This window comes from Sapajus apella, unplaced genomic scaffold (assembly GCF_009761245.1).
Source record: "Sapajus apella isolate SASKATOON/1434 unplaced genomic scaffold, GSC_monkey_1.0 scaffold125, whole genome shotgun sequence".
In the NCBI taxonomy this organism is placed as follows: Eukaryota; Metazoa; Chordata; class Mammalia; order Primates; family Cebidae; genus Sapajus; species Sapajus apella.
The window spans coordinates 4340266-4361637 of NW_022437065.1; the positions used below are offsets into that span (position 1 = coordinate 4340266).

The window sequence follows — 21372 nt, forward strand, 5'->3', positions numbered from 1 at the left end:
TTTAACATTACATATTGTACCACAATAAAAGAAAATCCTGCCAGACCAATACAGTAACCACTTTCTTTCTCAGAGGTTCTAAGGGGAAGTAAGAGCTACAAAACATTTTTATTCTAGCAATTAAAAAATATCCTGTCCCATATACCATATTTATAACAAACTAAAAGCTCTGGAGAATATAATGTTCAGAAGAGTGTACCCAGAGATAATTAAATGTTAGCTACAGCCCAATGAGTTAAATATTTAGTGTAAACAAAGCTATAGGATAACAATTATGGGGAAAATAAAAACTAACTCTTCTTCATTTCAAATAACAACAAAAAAAGGGAAATAACACTAAACTGCAGGGCCAGCAGTTAAATAGTTGGACAGATAGTGGTTAAATTTTGGACTAGAATCAAAACTAAAACTGCAGAATCCCATCACCATTTTGTTTAAAATACAGGCGATGTTTTAATTTGCTTGGGAGAGTTTATCACAGTGATAAAAAGGGGAGAATACCATCAGAAATCTCATCTAGTCTTAAGATTGTTTTAGCAAAGGTTTTAAGGAATACATGAAATTTTGCTAAAATAATGTACAAATGAAATAAAACTTAAAAAAGATTAAAATAATTCATTAGTAATGTTAGTACAATTCAATAAAGGAATGCCACTTTATCTGAATAACTTAGTTTCTAAAACGAATCCAAAAAGAAACAGAAATTTAGTGCTTCTGCTTTGAAAGTCCATATATTATGCATCATTTCTTAGAAAAAAACAGAAAATACATATTTCTGCCTAGAATTTATAAAACTTTTAAATTTTGGGCGGGGGAGGAAAACTTTCCACAACTGTAGTTGGAAAGTATTCATAAAGAAGATATAAATAATTTCCTAAAGTTCAGTGTTGATTGAGCATAAAGTTGTTCCATGGTTCTGGGGCTTATCTGAGGGTTGTCATATTGAAAAAAGAAAAAAAAAAAAAGGAGGGGAAAAAAAAACCCTACCACACCACATGTGAACATAAAAAAGAAGAGAACCCCAACCAATTGCACCACGACCGGATGGAAGAGCCCAGCTGACACAACCAAGACAACTCTCAGTGTCTAGGGAAGCTTGGGGTTCAGCTCCTTTTACTTCAGGCAAATCTGAACTGTGAGTATTTCTTGATTTCAGTGACATAAATGAACCTTTATTTCGGCTAAAATTTGATTAGCTAAACATTCAAAGTGAAACTTGATTCATGGTGATTAGGCTACTCGAATGTCAGCAGTTGTTTGCTTTTAGGATCATTAAGTAAACTGCTTGAATGACACCTCTGCCTTGATTTCAAATGAGACTGTCTTTTTAGTTACTTTAAGTACTTTGAGACATTCAAGGTATTTAAGCTCCTACTGTCAATATAGTCACATTGCTGATTCTGCATTTGTATACTGCCATCAAGATTTGCAGATCTACTTGATAATTAAAAGTTATTTTCATATGCAACACATTTTATTTCTAATGTATTATAAATTATCTATAACTTATTGACTTTAAGTTATGCTGTCTCCCTATTTTCAATTTCTGTCTTTTCTTTATTATATTATTACTATTTTATAGTATTACCAGATCATATAACATTTAAGTTTGATGTCTCAGAAGTAAATAAGGTAAATATTAGATAAGAGAGAAAGCAAAATACACTTTAGTTCAAATAATTTTTAAAATGTGTCTTTTATGGACAGAGTTAAAACTGTAACACAACCTAACACACTACTAATATTATTTCCAAAGTAATATGTTTTCAATTTTCGTTTTGTATACAGCAGTTAATGCAATTTTTGAAGCATGTCCTGAATAGATTCAGTCATTATCGAGTCAAACGGTGAAAGGTTGCTACTATTACCAAATAGGTATGTATTTCAACAAGCAATGTGGTATTTTCACAAACATACCCAAACTGCATTTTAAAGGCTCCTGCTCATCTGGAGTCACAGTGGAATCTGTTGGGTCCTGCCCTCTGGGTCCAGTACTCCTACATTAGCCAGTTGAAAAATAACTGCAAAAGTAGGTGGTGGTGGGGGGTACAAGGTACTAATACTAGGTTTTTGAACTTATGAATAGGATTTGCCAAGTAACAATATTTAAAAAACACTATCTACTATTACAAAACTATTGTGACCACTTCAATATAGCACATGGGTCACAAGCAGTGTCTGCTAGGAAATTAATCCCCTATGTGAACACAGTAGTTTGTTTCTTGTCTTCACAAGCAATCCTTAACATATCAAACAAGTAGTTTTTAAAATATCAATAAATAGCCTTATAAAGTGAATGACATTGTAATGTACCAACCAACTTTAAAGGAGAAAAAAAAAAAAAAACAGTCACCAAATTTAAAACAGAATCTAATTATGATTAAAAAATTTTTTTCTGTTTTTTTCTGAGACAGAGTCTCACTCTGTCACCCAGGCTAGAGTGCAGTGGCATGATCACAGCTCACTGCAGCCTCTGTCTCCTGGGTTCAAGCAATTCTCCACCCTCAGACTCTGGAGTAGCTGGGACCACAGGTGCCTGCCACCACAACCTGCTATTTATTTATTTATTTATTTATTTTTGGTATTTTTAGTAGAGCCGGGGTTTCACTATGTTGGCCAGGCTGGTCTTGAACTCCTGGCTTCCAGTGATCTGCCTGCCTTGGCCTCCCAAAGTGCTGGGATTACAAGCATGAGCCACTGCACCCGGGCAATTTTTAAAAAAAATATATATATTTTTTCGAGACAAGGTCTTACTCTGTCACCCAAGCTGGAGTACAGTGGCATGATCTTGGATCACTGCAACCTCTGCCTCCCAGGCTCAAGTGATCCTCCCACCTCAGCCTCTCAAGTAGCTGGGACTACAGGTGCACATTACCATACCCAGCTAATTTTTATATCTTTTGTAGAGACAGGGTTTCACTACCTTGCCCAGGCTGGTCTAGAACTCCTAAACTCAAGTAATCCTCTTGCCTCAGCCTCCCAAAGTGCTGGGATCACAGGCATGAACCATGGCACCTGGCTGTCAATTTGTAAATCAATAATTGCATGCTAGCTGTCTAATACATGTTTCTGAATTATGGCCACTATTATAATATAAACAAATGCTTTATTCTCTTTGAAGACTAAAGCAAAACCAGAAAGGCTTACTGACAGACTTGTCCAACTATTACTTATTTTACTTGCGGATTAGAGCTGAGGCAAATGGTTTCAGGATATGTGCTTTGTGCTAACAGCTTTCTAGAAACATCTTGATTACGGCTATGGGGTCTAGAAGTAAGTTTGAAAAGATATGCTCTGCGGGTAGTGTCAAGCATTCTGATGAATTTGTGATTCTGTAAACTCTGGATTTACTTACTTACAATAATGGACATAGCAAATAAAAAGATTAATACCCTTTCCAAAGAAGTAAACCTAGATGGCATAATTTCTTCTTAAAATTGTTAAAGTGTATGTTAAAGGAATCATATTAAAAAACTGCTAATAGAACTCAATAAAGAAAATGCTCATCTGGCTGGGCACAGTGGCTCACACCTGTAATCCTAGCACTTTGGGAGGCTGAGGCAGGTGGATCACAAGGTCAGAAGTCCAAGACCAGCCTGACCAACAAGGTGAAACCCTGTCTCTACTAAAAGTACAAAAATTAGCCAGGCATGGTGGCATGTGCCTGTAATCCCAGCTACTTGGGAGGCTGAGGCAGGAGAATCACTTGAACTTGGGATGTGGAGGTTGCAGTGAGCTGAGATCGCACCATTGCCCTCCAGCCTCAGCGACTCTGTCTCAAAAAAAAGAAAGAAAGAAAATGCTGATCCTATGTGATAAGGAGTGAGGTTTAGTGAAAAGGATCATGGGCTCTAAAAGTCAGATCTGAGTCCTAACTTGGGCGCTGTCATTTAAGAGTTGTGTGGCCAAGAGTAACGATCATAACCTCTTGACCTAACTAATTTTCCTCCCTCCCTTAAGATCATAACCTCTTGAACTTTCCTTCCTTCCTTCCTCTCTCTCTCCCTCTCTTTCTCTCTCTTTCTTTCATTTTATTTTATTTTAAAGCCACATGCTTGCTAGTTGCCTTGGCTGGCAGGCTGGTCTTGAACTCCTGGTCTCAAGTGATCCTCCAGTCTCAGCCTCCCAAAGTGTTGGGATTACAGGTGTGAGCCACTGTGCCTGGCCTATCTCTTGATCTTTCATTACCTCTTCTGTGATACCTATCTCACAGAGTTTTGCAAGGATTATGTAAATGAAGTAATGTAAATCTGTTTAACACAATGTCTGGTACACAAAAAGTACTAAATAAATAATTAGTTAATGGTTTGGCCATCTAGCTTAAGGGTTCAATTCTGACTGCAAATTAGAATCCCCTGAAGAGCTTTTAAAGGAAACCGGTGCTTGAAACCCATTCCGGACCAATTAAATCAGAATATCTGGGGAAGGAGCCAAGCACTGGCATCTTTAAAAAGCCCTCAAGGGGATTCTAATATGCAGCCAGGATTGGGAACCACTGATAATCCCTTCTACAAAGAACCCAATTGGTGGTAGTCTCAAAAATCTCCAGTGATAAGATCCTTATATTGCCTCCTAAGAGAGATCATTTCATTAGAAAAAAATCACTTCCTTAAAAGGAGGCAACATCTGTCTCTGCAATTTCTATCATTGGTTCTTGTTCTGCTTTGTAAAGACACATATAACAAAATGAAACCCTTTTTTCTATGGTTTTGTAAAGCATTCTCATCTCCAGGGTAAGGTGCCCATTTCCTTCAACTTGCTTCTATGACATGATTTGAGTTCGTCTCTCCATTTGGTCCATGGCCTTTTCTAAGTGTGTTGCTGTGGCTGAAACACTGCATTTCAGATGAGACCCTACCAGCTTGGATGGAAGCAGCTTAGTAGTAACAATTTTCATTTCAGACACCACATATCTAGGAATTCAACTAATGATGGGTTTTTTGTTACCACCACACCACGCTGATAGAGCAACTGCAATTGTGTTTGTTAATGCAGCTAAAGCTCTTCCTGTACTTGTACAGCCACTTATAATATCCACATGTAGAACTTCATATGTATTTCTATTAATTACCTCTTTCGTTCAATAATATTTATTGTGCTAAGCATTTGATACAGAGAGCCAAACAAAACTGACTTGGTTCTTAATCCTAATGGAACTTAAAATCAAGCATGAGAGAAGGAAAAAAAAACAAAAACAAAATAACTACTTACAGATGAGTTTTTCATGTCATTTCAGCTATTTGAGCTCTCAAAATCACATCACTTCTTGTGCCTCAATTCCCTGAACATATGAGAGTTCCCTATATAACCACACACAATACAGGTGGTCCCTCTACAGACACCAGTTTCATTTTTGGCAGCCTGGCATTCTTTCTAGATTGCTCTTTCCTTTTAGAATCTTAGATCACAGGCTGGGTGCAGTGGCTCATGCTAGTACTCAAAGCACTTTGGGAGGCTGAGGCGGGCGGATCACCTGAGGTCAGGAGTTCCAGACCAGCCTGGCCAACGTGGTGAAACCCCGTCTCTACTAAAAATACAAAAATTAGCCAGGCGTGGTGGTGGGCGCCTGTAATTCCAGTTACTAGGGAGGCTGAGGCAGGAGAATTACTTGAACCTGGTAGGTGGAGGTTTCAGTGAGCCGAGATAGTGCCACTGCACTCTAGCCTGGGTGACAAGAGCAAAGCTTCGTCTCAAAAAAACAAAAAAAAAAAAAAAAAAAAAAATCTTAGATCACAAGAAACATGCCTATATCTTTCTGCAAACTTTCTGAAATTTGTCTTCCTGCAGTTGAGCCACATGACAGACTAGACTCAGTCCTTCCTCGTTCCCTTCCTTTCTCCCTTCACTTTCCTGAATTCTGGAGACAAGCCAGGGATTACATAACTTCCTCTTCACCAGCCAGTTCCTCTTCCATGGAATCAATGCCTCCCAACTTTATATTTGTTTGTTTTTTTTTTTTTTTTTTGAGACAGAGTCTCGCTCTATTGCCCAGGCTGGAGTGCAATGGCAAGATCTCAGCTCACTGCAACCCTGCAACCTTCCCTTTCCAGGTTCAGGCATTTCTCTGCCTCAGCCTCCTGAGTAGCTGGGATGACAGGTGCCCACTACCTCGTCTGGCTAATTTTTGTATTTTTAGTAGAAACGGGGTTTCACCATGTTGGCCAGGCTGGTCTTGAACTCCTGACCTTGTGATCCACTTGGCTCGGCCTCCCAAAGTGCTGGGACTACAGGCGTGAGCCACTGCGCCCAGCCAGCTTCACATTTTAAACCTTAATGTTACCCTCTACCAAAATGCTTTGTTCTTAATCAAATTACGGGTAGAGTTTTAAGAAAGGCTATTTTTCTCTGTGTATAAGATCAAATCAGGAACTTAGTTTACTGCTATTCAAAGCCACTCTGCTTGGTAGCAGTCAGGGTTTGAATGCCCACTCCTCCAAAATGTTTAATACGGTCTCTGTCTTATTCACCTTCCTTTTCCACACTGTACTTAGCCAAGTGTGAGACACTTACTAAAATGAGATTATTCAAGAGGTGTTTATTAAAGCTAACTTTTATTAAATAGTTGCTATGTGCCAGGATTAAGTTCTTCATATGTATTTTTCATTTTCACAAATGAAAAAACTCAGGCATAGAAAAGATTAAGTTATTTGCCCTTTGTCGCAAGTTAGTTGGGTCTGATTTTGAAAACCTTGCTCTGGGCATCTTTATGTTAACCCTGCTAAGTGGCTGCTGTACAGAAATAGGGCAGTCACTCTAAGAGAGGAATGTGATGAAACCTCCAGGAACATTTTCTTTACTTGTTATGAGCAGCTCTCAGACTAAGCTCTTCACACCAGTCATGGGCCATAACAAGTAGCTTTGCAAATATTCTCTGCTGCCATAAACAAGTAGAATTCAAACATTATCTCTTCAAAGGTTCTAGCAAGTCTCAAATTATTGAACCCAGGGCACATTTAAGCTTTGGTCAGGTTACTTTCAAAATCTTGGATTGCACATGATGTTTCCCATCTACATTATCACTCTACGCTTCCAGGTTAGGAGTGGCTAACTAGCAGCTGCCAGCTGACTTGGCTTTGTTTGGTTACATTTTTCTCCTGTGCAGTGTTACAAAAGTCTGTGTAACCTTGCAGGTGCTGTGCTCTCCTAGTCTATTATGTTAATTGCATGCCCTGTGGGCAATAATTTGAACACCCCTACCTTGGTCTTAGGCTAAGAAGAAATTTAGGATGTTCTTCTTTATTCCCACTATAGAATGAGACCACCGCAGTAAGTCACACGCCATGTAGCAATACATGTCAAAATGAATGAATACCACATATAAGGGAAAAAGTCAAGGCAGGAAGTGGTTCTGAAGCTGGGCAGGGCCAGCAGTGGGCCCAGCTCTCTTAAGCCTGTACATACCTTTAGAGAAACTGATGCTCATCTTTGAAAAATATGAGCTGTCATTTCTCTTCACCACCACCTCTATTCCCGTAAGAACTTCCCCAAGAGAAGATGATCTCATAAATTGAGTTATTTTAATATAATACATGAAACAGACTTTCAATGTAGGGCATGGCCACAGAAAAGGATAGAGCATGAAACTTCCTGAGATCCTACATGATATGCTGCTTGTTTTATGATACAATTGATACAATAATGTTACTGCATACAGTAGGATAAAACTAAAGTTTCTCACAATGTCTGAAAATAAATCATTTCTTATTTACACTTTGTCTTTTTTTTTTTTTTTTTTTTTTTAAAGAGATGGGGTCTTGTTCTATTGCTCAGGCTGGAGTGCAGTGGCACAATTATAGCTAACTACAGCCTTGAACTTCTGGGTTCAAGCAATCCTCCTGCTGTAGCCTCCCGAGTAGCTAGGACCATAGGCGTGTGCTAGGAAGCCCAGCCTATTAATAGCAAATGACTCACTGTTTGGCATTCTGTTGCAGGAAGAATCTGAAGACATAAGAACTACACATGAGGAATACGTCATTTAGCACCTTCACTTTTTGATCTCCACAGAAGACAATGAGAAGTCACACCATAACAATGATGACAACAACTTCAGTCAGCAGCTGGCCTTACTCCTCCCACAGAATGCGCTTTATAACTAATCATAGCGACCAGTCACCACAAAACTTCTCAGGAACACCAGATGTTACTACATGTCCCATGGATGAAAAATTACTATCTACTGTGTTAATAACATTCTACTCGGTTATTTTTATCGTGGGACTGGTTGGGAACATAATTGCCCTCTATGTATTTCTGGGTATCCACCGCAAAAGAAATTCCATTCAAATTTATCTACTTAATGTAGCTATTGCAGACCTTCTACTCATCTTCTGCCTCCCTTTCCGAATAATGTATCACATTAACCAAAACAAATGGACACTAGGTGTGATTCTGTGCAAGGTTGTGGGAACACTATTTTATATGAACATGTATATTAGCATTATTTTGCTTGGATTCATCAGTTTGGATCGCTACATAAAAATTAATCGGTCTATACAGCGACGGAAGGCAATAACAACTAAACAAAGTATTTATGTCTGTTGTATAGTATGGATGCTTGCGTTTGCTGGATTCCTAACTATGATTATTTTAACACTTAAGAAAGGAGGGCATAATTCCACAATGTGTTTCCATTATAGAGATAAGCATAATGCAAAAGGAGAAGCCATTTTTAACTACGTTCTTGTGGTAATGTTCTGGCTAATATTCTTACTAATAATCCTTTCATATATTAAGATTGGGAAGAATCTACTGAGAATTTCTAAAAGGAGGTCAAAATTTCCTAATTCTGGTAAATACGCCACTACAGCCCGGAACTCCTTTATTGTACTCATCATTTTTACTATATGTTTTGTTCCCTATCATGCCTTTCGATTCATCTACATTACTTCACAGCTAAATGTATTGTCTTGCTACTGGAAAGAAATTGTTCACAAAACCAATGAGATCATGCTGGTTCTCTCAGCCTTCAACAGTTGCTTAGATCCAGTCATGTATTTCCTTATGTCCAGTAACATTCGCAAAATAATGTGCCAACTTCTTTTTAGACGATTTCAAGGTGAAGCAAGCAGGAGTGAAAGCACTTCAGAATTTAAACCAGGATGCTCCTTGCATGATGTATCTGTGGCAGCGAAAATACAGTCTAGTTCTAAAGGTACTTGAGGTAAACATACTAAAAATAATGATATAATACAGCCTCTTAATTCTTTGAAGAACTAAAAAAATGACGAAACATAGTTCTAGCATTTACAAAACTCAGATCTCAAAGCTCTCTTTGTATCTGTGATATTTCAATCGCTTAACTGTAAGCCATTTGAAGGTACTATATTTTAAATCTGCATATAAAATCTTTTCAAGATACATTTTTAAGCTAATACTCTTAACATATATTGTGAAGTTAAGTGGAATTTACGGCTTTAACAGCAAAATAATTAAAGTGCCATAGTCTCTCAAGTCACTAAAGTAGTTATTAAAATCAAGCACTTGATACTAATTTAAAATGTGTTTTAAAATAAATGATTCGGGAACTGACAATATGTCAGAAAATAGATGTTCCTTTATCATTTTAAAATCTTGTATAATTTGCCGCTGTATTCATTTATGCCTAAATCTCTATAACAAATGAAAAGATAATTAATAAAATCCTAATTAAAAAATGAGATCACCCACTATCTATCACTGCTTAGATAAAAAGGGCATGAGCCACTGTGCCCGGCGGGGTCTTAGTCTTGTTCGTTATTGACTCCATGGAGCTTAGTACGTTTCTTGGCTATAGGAGATCAATATACATTTGTTGAATAATTAACAAGAATGGACAGATGAATAAGATAGGGAGAAAGGGAAGGAATGGGTGCTTACAAGAAAAAAAGTTGGGTGTAGTTAGCTTTTTTCCTAGTTCATTTGAATATGGCTGTATAGAACATCATACAATTGCTACCTAGGGGGTGTCATCAGGCAAACATTCTCAAAAGTTTGGCCAGCATTTGTCCAGGTCTTTGGTCATACAGAGAACCAGAATGTTATTGACTAAATATGTAAAAGCCTCTTATGACAAACTCCAAGGACTCATCTGAAAGTTTCTATCATGGAGTATAAAATTTTTTATACTTCTTAAAACTTAAGGTAGGCCACTGGCTGAGAAATCAATGTGAATGAGCATGAAGATTTTGATTAGAGCTGAATTAATTTTAATGAGACTTGGCTTGTATACAGTGCTCAGTTAACTATATATATGTTTTCTGAGATGCAGTCTTGCTCTGTTGCACAGGCTGGAGTGCCATGGCACGATCTTGGCTCACTGCAACCTCCGCCTCCCTGGTTCAAGCAATTCTCCTGCCTTAGTCTCCGGGGTAGCTGGGATTACAGGTGCTCGCCACCACGCCTGGCTAATTTTTGTATTTTCATTAGAGACGGGATTTCACCATGTTGGCCAGGCTGGTCTTGAACTCCTGACCTCAGGTGATTCGCCCATCTCGGAGTCCCAAAGTGCTGGAATTACAGGTGTGAGCCACTGTGCCCGGCCAGTTAACTATATTTCAATAAGTGCACACAATTGGTTGAATAAAAAATAAGTCAAAGCAAAAGTATATTTTAAAAATAAGTAATATTTGAGGATAAATATTAAAATTTGCAGAAAAATTAGAGGGTCAGAAAAATGTGATAAAATTATATTAATTACTTTTCCCTGACAATATTAACAAATAACCATCTAAATGAAATTTAGCATTTATGTTTGTGTTATGAAAACTTCTATTTTCCTTCATGTCCTCAAACTTAAAAATTTATTTTATATTAGCTGGGCATGGTGGCATGCGCCTGTAGTCCCAGCTACTTGGGAGGCTGAGACAGGAGAATCGCTTGAACCCGGGAGGTGGAGGTTGCAGTGAGCCAAGATCGCGCCACTGAACTTCAGCCGGGCAACAGAGCGAGACTCCGTCTCAAAAAAAAATTATTTTATATTATTGGTAAACACCTTACGTATCTTATTGTATAGAGTTTGGCAAAATTATCAATTATTATCACTTTTAAGGAACATTAAAGTGAATATAAATACACTCATAGTTCTAGAAGCTGTCTCACACTAGATAACTGCTATAAAGCTCTGCACAATGGCATTCTTAAGAAAATTTTAAAGTATGCTTAATTAATTCTTGCTATATTATTTGCAATAAAATAAATTTTGATAGAAATCAATGTCTATATATAACAGATTGCTTACTGAGAGAAATCTGATAACATGCCTTAGAGTAACTTGAATCCTGAGAAGGTTTCTAAATTTTTAGAAAAAATATGCTACTGACTTACGAAAGTTAAGGCTACTTATTACATATAATCTTTTACTTCTTACTGAGCATTAGTGTTTGCAAGCAGGAAACAGTTCTCACCTCTCCTAACCCAAGGTTTAGTTCTAGAAGCATATAAAAAAAGGAAATTCAGAAGTATATACATATCTTTACCTCGCAAAGACCTTCAAAACAGGTTTCTAAATAACATCTCATATATGCAAAACCAAACATGTGCAAAATGAATTGTTTGGCTGTCAGAGTGAGCTCTCAGTGTTGAGTATTGCTAGTTTTGGGAAAGTATGCTGTATACAGCCAGGTTTGATGGTGGCTGAATTTTTCTGAGATTAAGTCAGTAGAAAAAGACAATTCTCTTCCACTACAGTTTTCTTTTCAACTTTAAAAAATGAATTCTTTATTCCTGCTGACATAAAAGTAGAACTAATATAACTATTTTTCTTTCTTTTTTTTTCTTGTTTTTCTCAGCACAAAAACCTGAATAGCTAATATAACTATTTGAACCAAAGCCTTACTGAAAGTTATGCACAAGAGAAAACCAATATGAAAAAAGTTCTCTCAACAAGCAACCTGGATGCTGCAGCAACATGTTAGTGGGCTAATTATTTTTTAGGTCTTCAAAATACAATACTTTATCAGATATTAAAATATATTCTTATCCTTCAGTAAGGATAACACTGTGGAGCAGACACAAGGATAAACTTATCTGTGGAAACGAATACACTTGTCTAAGCAGATCCTAGATGACATATGAGAAAAGTACAAAATATGTATATGACTTTTTTTTTTGGAGACAGGGTCTCACTCTGTTGCCCAGCCTGGAGTGCAGTGGCGCAATCTCAGCTCACTGCGACCTCCATCTCCTGGGTTCAGGCAATTCTCCTGCCTCAACTTTGGAGTAGCTGGGATTACAGGTGCTTGCCACTGTGCCCAGCTAAGTTTTATATTTTTAGTAAAGACAGGGTTTTGTCATGTTGGCCAGGCTGGTCTTGAACTCCTGACCTCAGGTGATCTGCCCGCCTTTGCCTTCCAAAGTGCTGGGATAACAGGTATGAGCCACCATGCTTGGCCTGTATATGACATATTAATGGCTCTCTGAAAGGTGAGGGCAGGAACACATGAGAGGGAGACTTAAGATCCTGTTAGTCAAGATGTGCCAGAATCTTGCAAAGGTGGGGTTAAGTGTATTTTTGCAAAGCTCAGATGACCCCCATACATTCTCCTCCCTCGGAGAAAATCACTGTAAATAAAAGAAACATCACAAAAATCATCAGGAAGGAAGGGATGGATTAATAAATAATAGTGCTGTGCCTATTTAAAATAAAAGGCTAATTTACAGTGTTACCTTTTATCTTACCCCCAAATTTTTAAGTATATTCAAGAATTAAGTGTAAATAATGAGACCATAAAAGATAAAAAACAACTAATTTATCTGTAGATGGGAAAGAACTTTCAAACGAAATAACAGAAATAACTACAGGGAAAAATTCATAGATCTCACTTAGAAATTTAGATTCTTTGTCCCAAATCATAAAAACTGAAGCAAAAGTACAAAGCAGGAAAAATATTCACCACAGATATGATATTTACTGGAGAGCCTTTTATGTGAGCCACCAACAAACCACACTCACTTGTAAAGAAGCTTGTAGGGGTATTTTTAATTGGAAGGAAAGATTTGAAACTCAGAATATAATCTGAATTATGTCAACTCAGACAAGGGATAAACTACGGGGCATTCCCATGTTGGATGATGCAGTGTCCTGTCATAGCTACATGGCCCAGCTGAGTGACTGCCACTATGTCTCAGTTCAGTCTATGTTTTCATATGAAGACTTGGAGAGCTGGTTGGGGATGTTAACAGTGAGCACAGAACTAGAAAGGAGGTAGTAGGTTTGTTCTAAACTTCTATTTTTCCTTTTATTTCCCTGCTTCAAGTTCACATGTAAGGGAATGGGAAGCAAAGTAACGTGTTTATTTACACGCCCTTCACTGTGCTAGGTGCTTCCCATGCATTATCATCAGTTAATTTTCATGGCATTGTGATGTAAGCAGCAACTGTATTTTACATATGTAGGGATGCAAGTTGGTAGACTTCCATTCTACTGACATTGTCTCTGCTAACGCTTTTCACTTTTGTTTAATTCTGTCCGAGCACAAAGGTGGTTGCTGAGATGTCTTTCATTTAAAAAACATAAATTGCCATTAATATGTATTGGGGCCAAAAATTTCTGCTTATCCCTCATCAAAATTTAGTAATGTCAAAAAAATAAAATCTTTAAGACTGGTCTTCTAACCATCACACTTTTGTATACTCTGGAAGCTCTCTCTGAAACATGGATGATAATCCAGAACAAACTCATAAAGGTCGAACTGAAGAAAAAAATGGAATCAAATTAGAGCATCTTACCCTTATTAGTTTTGTTTCTGGCCCATGAAATGCATACAGAACCATCAGAAGATGGAACAGGCTTCTAATTATGGTTTGGATACAGGTGTTGATGATACAAGGAATCTCTTTTGCTTTAATAAGTCTGGGAGCAACTTAACTGTTTCACTTATACTCTGGTTTGGTAATTTCACATATAAATTGTTTTTAGTTATAAAACATTTCAAACATACAAAAATGGAAAAATGCAACATAACAGGCACCTAAGCACCCAGCACCCGAACTGAACAGATGTTAATGGTTTGGTTTTACTTAAAAGTTTTTTTTGGGGGGGGAGGCTAAAAAAAAAGTTTTTTCGTATTCATATACATTATCCAAAAAGTTAGATATATTAAAGCTCACTTCACATCCTTCCTTGAGGAAACCTCTTTCCTGAAGTTGGTGTCTATCACTCTGATGTATATTTTTGTGCTTTTACAACATACATATGCATAACAATATGTACTACTTTTTGTTTTAAAAATTTACACAAATGGTGTCATACTATTATATCCTTTCTACCTCTTTTCACTCAAATTACGTTTATCTATGTAGACTCATGTAGGTCTTGTTCATTCATTTTCACTGATGTAGTATTTTACTGCATGAATAAACAAGAGCTCATTTCTCCATTTCCCTTAACACTGGGCAATTTGGTGGTTTCCACTTTTTCCACTAATTGAAACCATGCTCAAGTGAAGTCTTTTATATACCCTAATGCTTATGTGTGAAGTTTATGTGACACCTAAAAGCAGAAATGCTTGGTTGTAAGGGTATGTACGTTTTCAGCTTGTCTCAGTTTTGACAAATTGCTTTCCAAAGTGATTTTACCAATTTATATGCCCATCTCACTACGAGGCAGAAATGAGTTCCTTATAAAACCAAGTGTTGGTAAGGATGCGGGACTCACATCCTTACCAAGGATGAGTCCCACATCCTTACCAACACTTGGTTTTATCAGATTTACTAATTTTTTGCCAATCTGATAGGTGTGAAATCGTATCTCATTGTGGTTTTAATTTGCACTTCCCTGATTACTAGTGAAATGAAGTATCATTTCATATACTTTTTGCTCATTCAGGTTTCTTCTTGGGTGAATGGCCTATTCATATCTATGCCCCTCCCCCTCCCTTTTCCCTTAATGAGTTGCTTATCTTTTTTTCCTTTTTCTTTTAAAAAAATTGTTGAAGTAGCTCTTTATATATTCTGGGTCCTAAATCCTTTGTTATTTATAAAGTTTATAAATAACCTCTAACACTATGCACTTGTCTTTTACTTTGCTTATGGTTTCTTTTGTCAGACACTAGAAGCAAAGTTAAAAAAATTTTCTAATCTATCAATCTAAATAAATACTGGCCCTTATGCATTCCTCAAGGACCAAGCTAAAGAACTTGCAGATGAAATTATCTTATAATTAGATATCTTGGTATTTCAGTTATAAATAGGATAGAGGAGTCCAAATCAGGTGTTCCCTGAAACATGAAAATAAAAATGTTTTCTAAAGAGTTCAACTACAAAATCCAAATACCTGAGTACAAATATATAAAACAACTTCAGAGACAAAAAGTCTCTTAGACCAGGAGATAACTTGATTAAATGCATCAACATATCTAAAGAAAGAATTGGCCATTCACTAGGGCATGAGGGAAAATTAGAAGAAAAAAAAGTGCTAGTAAAATATTGGTATTGCCCATCTAACACAGTCCAGGGGATTGATCTTGGCCAATGTATATGGATTATTATGATCCCACTGGTAAGGCTGTAGGAAGAATTATGGTAGGGCCGAATCCAATAAGTTTTCTTATCCCAATAATATTAAGCGTTATTAAACATCAAACTGAGAGGCAGCATAAAGACCGGTTAAAAGGGTGAATGATGCAGTCAGGCTGCCTGAGTTATTTCTGCTGCCACCACTTACAATGTAACATTAGATAAGCTCTATTTTCTCTACTGAGAAAACAGGAATAATAGTAGTACCTAACTCATAGGGTTGTTATGAGGACTCAACGAGTGAATACACGTACCTGGCAAGTAGAAACATGCAATATATGGTATCCAAATACCCAAATGCCAAAGGAAAGCAGAGAAAATACATAAAATGGAATGGCTAGAAGCTGAGGGTAGACATCAGAACCAGAAAGATATACAGTGGAAGTTGATCTGGATCAAGTGAGGTGGGGGAAATAACCCAGAAAGAGTAATTTTATTTAGCCTCAGCTTTCACTAATAATAGCAATGTCCAGGACAGGAGAGGTAACAGACCCATTGTATGTTATGCTAATCAGAACCATACTCTGAAACTTGAGCAAGTAAGGAGGAGAGTGTGAGCGCACCTGGCAGGATGCCATTAGAAGAAATGTTGGGCCAGGCACAGTGGCTCATGCCTGTAATCCCAGCATTCTGGGAGGCTGAGGCAGGAGGACTGCTTGAGCTCAGGAGTTCCAGGCCAGCCTTGGCAACATAGTGAGGCTGTCTCTACAAAAGATTAAAAAATATAGCTAGGCATGGTGGCACATGCCTGTAGTCCCAGCTACTCAGGAGACTGATGTGGGAGGATCACTTGAGCCCAGGAGTTTGAGGCTGCAGTGAACTATGATCATGTTACTGCACTCCAGCCTGGGTGACAATCTTCTAAAAAAAAAAATTAGAAGAGATGTCAATATATATCTGATTCTTGGTTTTTCTCCATGTAATCAGAGAGGCCAAACAGGTCACCATATTACATTCTGAAGTGAGGACAAGGTACCTTCATCTAAACCTGGCTCCATAGCATGAACTCAGGTAGGCCCAGTAATCATGTGAATGTGGTATATTTTGAAATTTTGTCTAACAGCAAATTTCTAAACCAAAAGTTCTTAATGCCTTCCATTAATACTACCAGCATAGCTATTATAAGCCCTTTGCAGACAGTTCCTTCCTACGTTTCCTGCTTCGTCCTGTATGCTACTACTTATTGAGACTTTCTAGAACCCCGGCACGCCTCCCCAGGGTCTCTTTTTTCCTTTCCTGGACTCAGCAGAACCTCTGTCTTCCCCAATTCAGTTCGTCTCTTTGTTTTCCTACTTTCTTTTTTAATGGCCTTTCTCACAATTTAGTGCCCTCTTCTCTTGTGTCCTCCGAACTGTCAGAAGATGAAATGCTTCATATTTGTGTGGAAATTCAGTTTGTACTCAAAAGAAAAATGCTGTTTCCTCTATATGAAAAATAACTTTCAGCTGGCTGCAAAGGGAACTGGTGAGGTTTGCATGCATGCTCATATTCAGTTCCCCTTTGTGGCTAGTGAAACTTGAAAAACACAGGAACACACAGGGTCAGCTCTTATGGGGACTGATTACAGGGTTCCAAATAGATGTGGCAAGTAGGGAGAGGATGCAGCTAAGTAAGTAAGTGCAAGTCTCATGGCCCAGTAATTTGACATTTATGATCCTGAAAATAATGAAACCTTAAGTAATGATTACAGCCCAGCATGGTAGGAGGGAAAGCTACCCTACCATGCTAGACAATTATCTTTCTACATCCCTTTAAGCTCTGGTATTGAAGATGTCAATGTATTTATCCAGTTCTCAGGATCAAACCAGTTACTGTGAAGCAGGAGAAACAGACTTTTCTTCTGGTTTTACTGAAAAGTTAGATTAATTCTGGAAAGAGAAGGTAAAGGGAGAGGATTTATAGAAGATAAAAAGTACAAAGGAAACACCATGGATTCATGGCATATTATGTGCATATATATATATATATATATGGACACACATACACACACACACACACACACACACACACACACACACACACACACACGTTTTTTTTTTTAGAGACAGAGTCTCAATCTGTCATCTAGGCTGGAGTGCAGTAGCATGACCACAGTTCACTGTAAGCTCAAACTCCTGGGCTCAAGTGATTTTCCTCCCTCAGCCTCCCATGTAGTGGGGACCACAGGCAAGTGCCACTGCACCCAGCTGGATTCATGGCACATTGAATATACCTTTTAATACAAGAAACAACCAATACAACATGACAGCTCCAAGACCAAAGTGGGACACAGTAGGTACCCCTCACAAAGTAAAATTTCCTTTCCTTTTAGGAATATTATCCAGGAAACTATGAACTCTGAGATACAAATACTATAGCAATCCCTAAAGAAAAAGCCAATGATTCATTCATGTCGGATGGCCAAATAGGAACAGCTCCGGAATGCAGTTCCCAGTGAGAGTGGCACAGAAGGTGAGCGATCTCCACATTTCCAACTGAGGTACTAGGTTCATCTCAATGGGACTGGATGGACAGTGGGTGTAGCTCAGGGAGGGCAAACTGAGGCAGGGTGGGGCGCTGCCTTGCCCAGGAACTGCTACAGGCTGGAGGGCACTCCCTCCTACCCAACGGAGGCTAACGGCGATGTTTCTGGCCCCTCTGGAGCTCCGGTTCCGATGCTGCGCTTTTCCCACAGTCTTTGCAGCTCATAGACCAGGAGCTTCTTGCATGCTGACAGGCGACGCAGATTTCCAGGACAAATCTGGGTGGCTGATTCAGCCGGCCCGGCGAGTTCCCAGCACAAATCTGAGCAGCTGTTTTGACTGGCGCCTGGAGCACCTGCGAGACGGAGTCGCCCATACCCCAGAGAGAAAGGGGGCTGAAGGTGGGGAGCCAGGTGATCTGTCTCCACGGGTCCCACCCCCACAGAGACCAGCAAACTGAATCCCACTGGCTTGGGATTTTCCCAGCTAGCACAGCAGCTTGAGCTCCCTGGCCAGACGAGCTCCATGGGGGGAGGGGCATCTGCCATTACCAGGCAGCTCTAACCTTAGCTGTGTAAACAAAAGCACAAAGAAGTTTACAGAGCAGCTGGGGGAAGCCCGCCGCAGTAGCAGCTCAACAATGCCTCTGCAGGCAGACTGTGACTAGACTCTCTCCTTGCTGGGCAGGACATCTCTGAAAAAAGGCAGCAGCCTGTCAGGGACTTATAAATAAAGCCACAGCTTCCTGGGACAGAGCACCTGGGAAAAGGAGTGGTTGTGAGTTCCACCACAGCAGACTTAAACGTCCCTGCCCAGCAGCTCTGAAGGGAGCAACGGAGCTCCCAGCACAGCACTTGAGCTCTGACAAGGGACAGACTGCCTCCTCAAACAGCTCCCTGACCCCTGTATATCCAAAGAGTCACCTCATACAGGAGAGCTCTGGCTGATATTTGGCAGGTATCCTTCTGGGATGAACCTACCAGAGGAAGGAACAGGCGGCAATCCTTGCTGTTCTGCAGCCCCCATGGGTGATTCCCAGGCAAGCAGGGTCTGGAGTGGACCTCCAGCAGTCCTGCAGCAGAGGGACCTGATTATTAGAAGGAAAACTAAAAAACAGAAAGAAATAGCCCCAACATCAACAAAAAGGACGTCCATGTAGAGACCTCATCTGAAAGTCACCAACTTCAAAGACCAAAGGTAGATAAATCCACAAAGATGGGAAGAAACCAGTGCAAAAAAGATGAAAACACCAAAAACCAGAACGCCTCTCCTCCTCCAAGGGATCACAACTCCTCACCAGCAAGGAAACATGGAGAATGAGTTTGACAATTTGACAGAAGCAGGCTTCAGATGGTGGGTAATCACAAACTTTTCTGAGTTAAAGGAACATGTTCTAACCCAATGCAAAGAAACTAAGCACGTTGAAAAAAGGTTAGACGAAATGCTAACTAGAATAACCAGCTTAGAGAAGAACATAAACCACTTGAGGGAGCTGAAAAACACAGCATGAGAACTTCACAAAGCATACACAAGTTTCAATAGCCAAATCAACCAAGCAAAAGAAAGGATATCAGAGACTGAAGACCAACTCAATGAAATAAAATGAGAAGGCAAGATTAGAGAAAAACAAATGAAAAGAAATGAACAAAGCCTCCACGAAATATGGGATTATGTGAAAAGACCTAATCTACATTTGATCGGTGTACCGGAATATGATGGGGAGAATGAATCCAAGATTGAAAACACTTCTCAGGTTATTATCCAGGAGAACTTCCCCAACCTAGCAAGACAGGCCTACATTCAAATCCAGGAAATACAGAGAACACCACAAAGATATTATTCAAGAAGAGGAACTCCAAGATGCATAATTGTCAGATTCACCGGGGTTGAAATGAAGGAAAAAATGCTAAGGGCAGTCAGAGAGAAAGGTCGGGTTACCCACAAAGGGAAGCTCATCAGACTCACAGCAGATCTCTCGGCAGAAACCCTACAAGCCAGAAGAGAATGGGGGCCAATATTCAACATCCTTAAACAAAAGAACTTTCAACCCAGAATTTCATATCCAGCCAAACTAAGCTTCATAAAGGAAGGAGAAATAAAACCCTTTATGGACAAGCAATTGCTGAGAGATTTCATCACCACCACGCCTGCCTTATAAGAGCTCCTGAAGGAAGCACTAAACATGGAAAGGAACAACCAGTACCAGCCAATGCAAAAACGTACCAAACGGTAAAGACCATCAACACAATGCAAAAACTGCATCAACTAACGGGCAAAACAACCAGCTAGTATCAAAATGGCAGGATCAAAGTCACACATAACAATATTAACCTTAAATGTAAATGGGGTAAATGTCCCAATCAAAAGACACAGACAGGCAAATTGGATAAAAAGTCAAGACCCATTGATGTGCTGTATTCAGGAGACCCATCTCAGGTGCAAAGACACACATAGACTCAAAATAAAGGGATGGAGGAAGATTTACCAAGCAAATGGAGAGCAAAAAAAAGCATGAGTTGCAATCCTAATCTCTGATAAAATGGACTTTAAACCAACAAAGATCTAAAGAGACAAAGAAGGGCATTACATAATGGTAAAGAGATCAATGCAACAAGAAGACCTAATTATCCTAAATATATAAGCACCCAATACAGAAGCACCCAGATACATAAAGCGAGTTCTTAATGACCTACAAAGAGACTTAGACTCCCACACAATAATAGTGGGAGACTTTAACACTCCACTGTCAATATTAGACAAATCAATAAGACAAAAAATTAACAAGGATATCCAGGACTTGAACTCACATCTGGACCAAGCAGACCTAATAGACATCTACAGAACTCTCCACTCTAAATCCACAGAATATATATTCTTCTGAGCAGCACATTGCACTTACTCTAAAATTGACCACATAATTGGAAGTAAATCACTCCTCAGCAAATGCAAAAGAACAGAAATCATAACAACCAGTCTCTCAGACCACAGTGCAATCAAATTAGAACTCAGGACTAAGAAACTCACACAAAATTGCACAACTACATGGAAAATGAACAACTTGCTCCTGAATAACTGCTGGATAAATAATGAAATGAAGGCAGAAATAGATGTTCTTTGAAACCAATGAGAATGAAGACACAACATACCAGAATCTCTGGGACACATTTGAAGCAGTGTCTAGAGGGAAATTTACAGCACTAAATGCCCACATGAGAAGTGAGTAAAGATCTAAACTCGACACCCTATTGTCAAAATTAAAAGAACTAGAGAAGTAAAATTAAAAGAACTAGAGAAGCAAAATCAAACAAATTCAAAAGCTAGCAGAAGACATGAAATAACTAAGATGAGAGCAGAACTGAAGGAGATAGAGACATAAAAAAACCCTTCAAAAAAATCAATAAATCTAGGAGTTGGTTTT

General features: G+C 38.8%; 2 protein-coding genes across 5 annotated transcripts in view; one reads left to right on the top strand and one right to left on the bottom strand.

The window, feature by feature from the left end:
- CASK (calcium/calmodulin dependent serine protein kinase) overlaps positions 1-21372 on the bottom strand; it is a 322704-nt gene that overhangs the window by 149118 nt on the left and 152214 nt on the right. The window lies entirely within an intron of this gene.
- On the top strand, positions 940-9656 carry GPR34 (G protein-coupled receptor 34). Of its 3 annotated transcripts, none has more exons than XM_032261685.1 (3): positions 940-1135; positions 1789-1875; positions 7932-9656. In XM_032261685.1, the coding sequence occupies exon 3, from the start codon at positions 8011-8013 to the stop codon at positions 9157-9159; it is 1149 nt and encodes a 382-aa protein (XP_032117576.1). In that variant the 5' UTR covers positions 940-1135; positions 1789-1875; positions 7932-8010; the 3' UTR covers positions 9160-9656. The 3 variants fall into 3 exon arrangements, with proteins under 3 accessions (XP_032117576.1, XP_032117577.1, XP_032117575.1); XM_032261686.1 differs by having other exon boundaries at positions 1792-1875; XM_032261684.1 differs by lacking the exon at positions 1789-1875 and having other exon boundaries at positions 944-1135.

Bases quoted from the DNA above. Each gene is read 5' to 3' on its own strand.
- GPR34 (XM_032261685.1), top strand. From the start codon at position 8,011: ATGAGAAGTCACACCATAACAATGATGACAACAACTTCAGTCAGCAGC.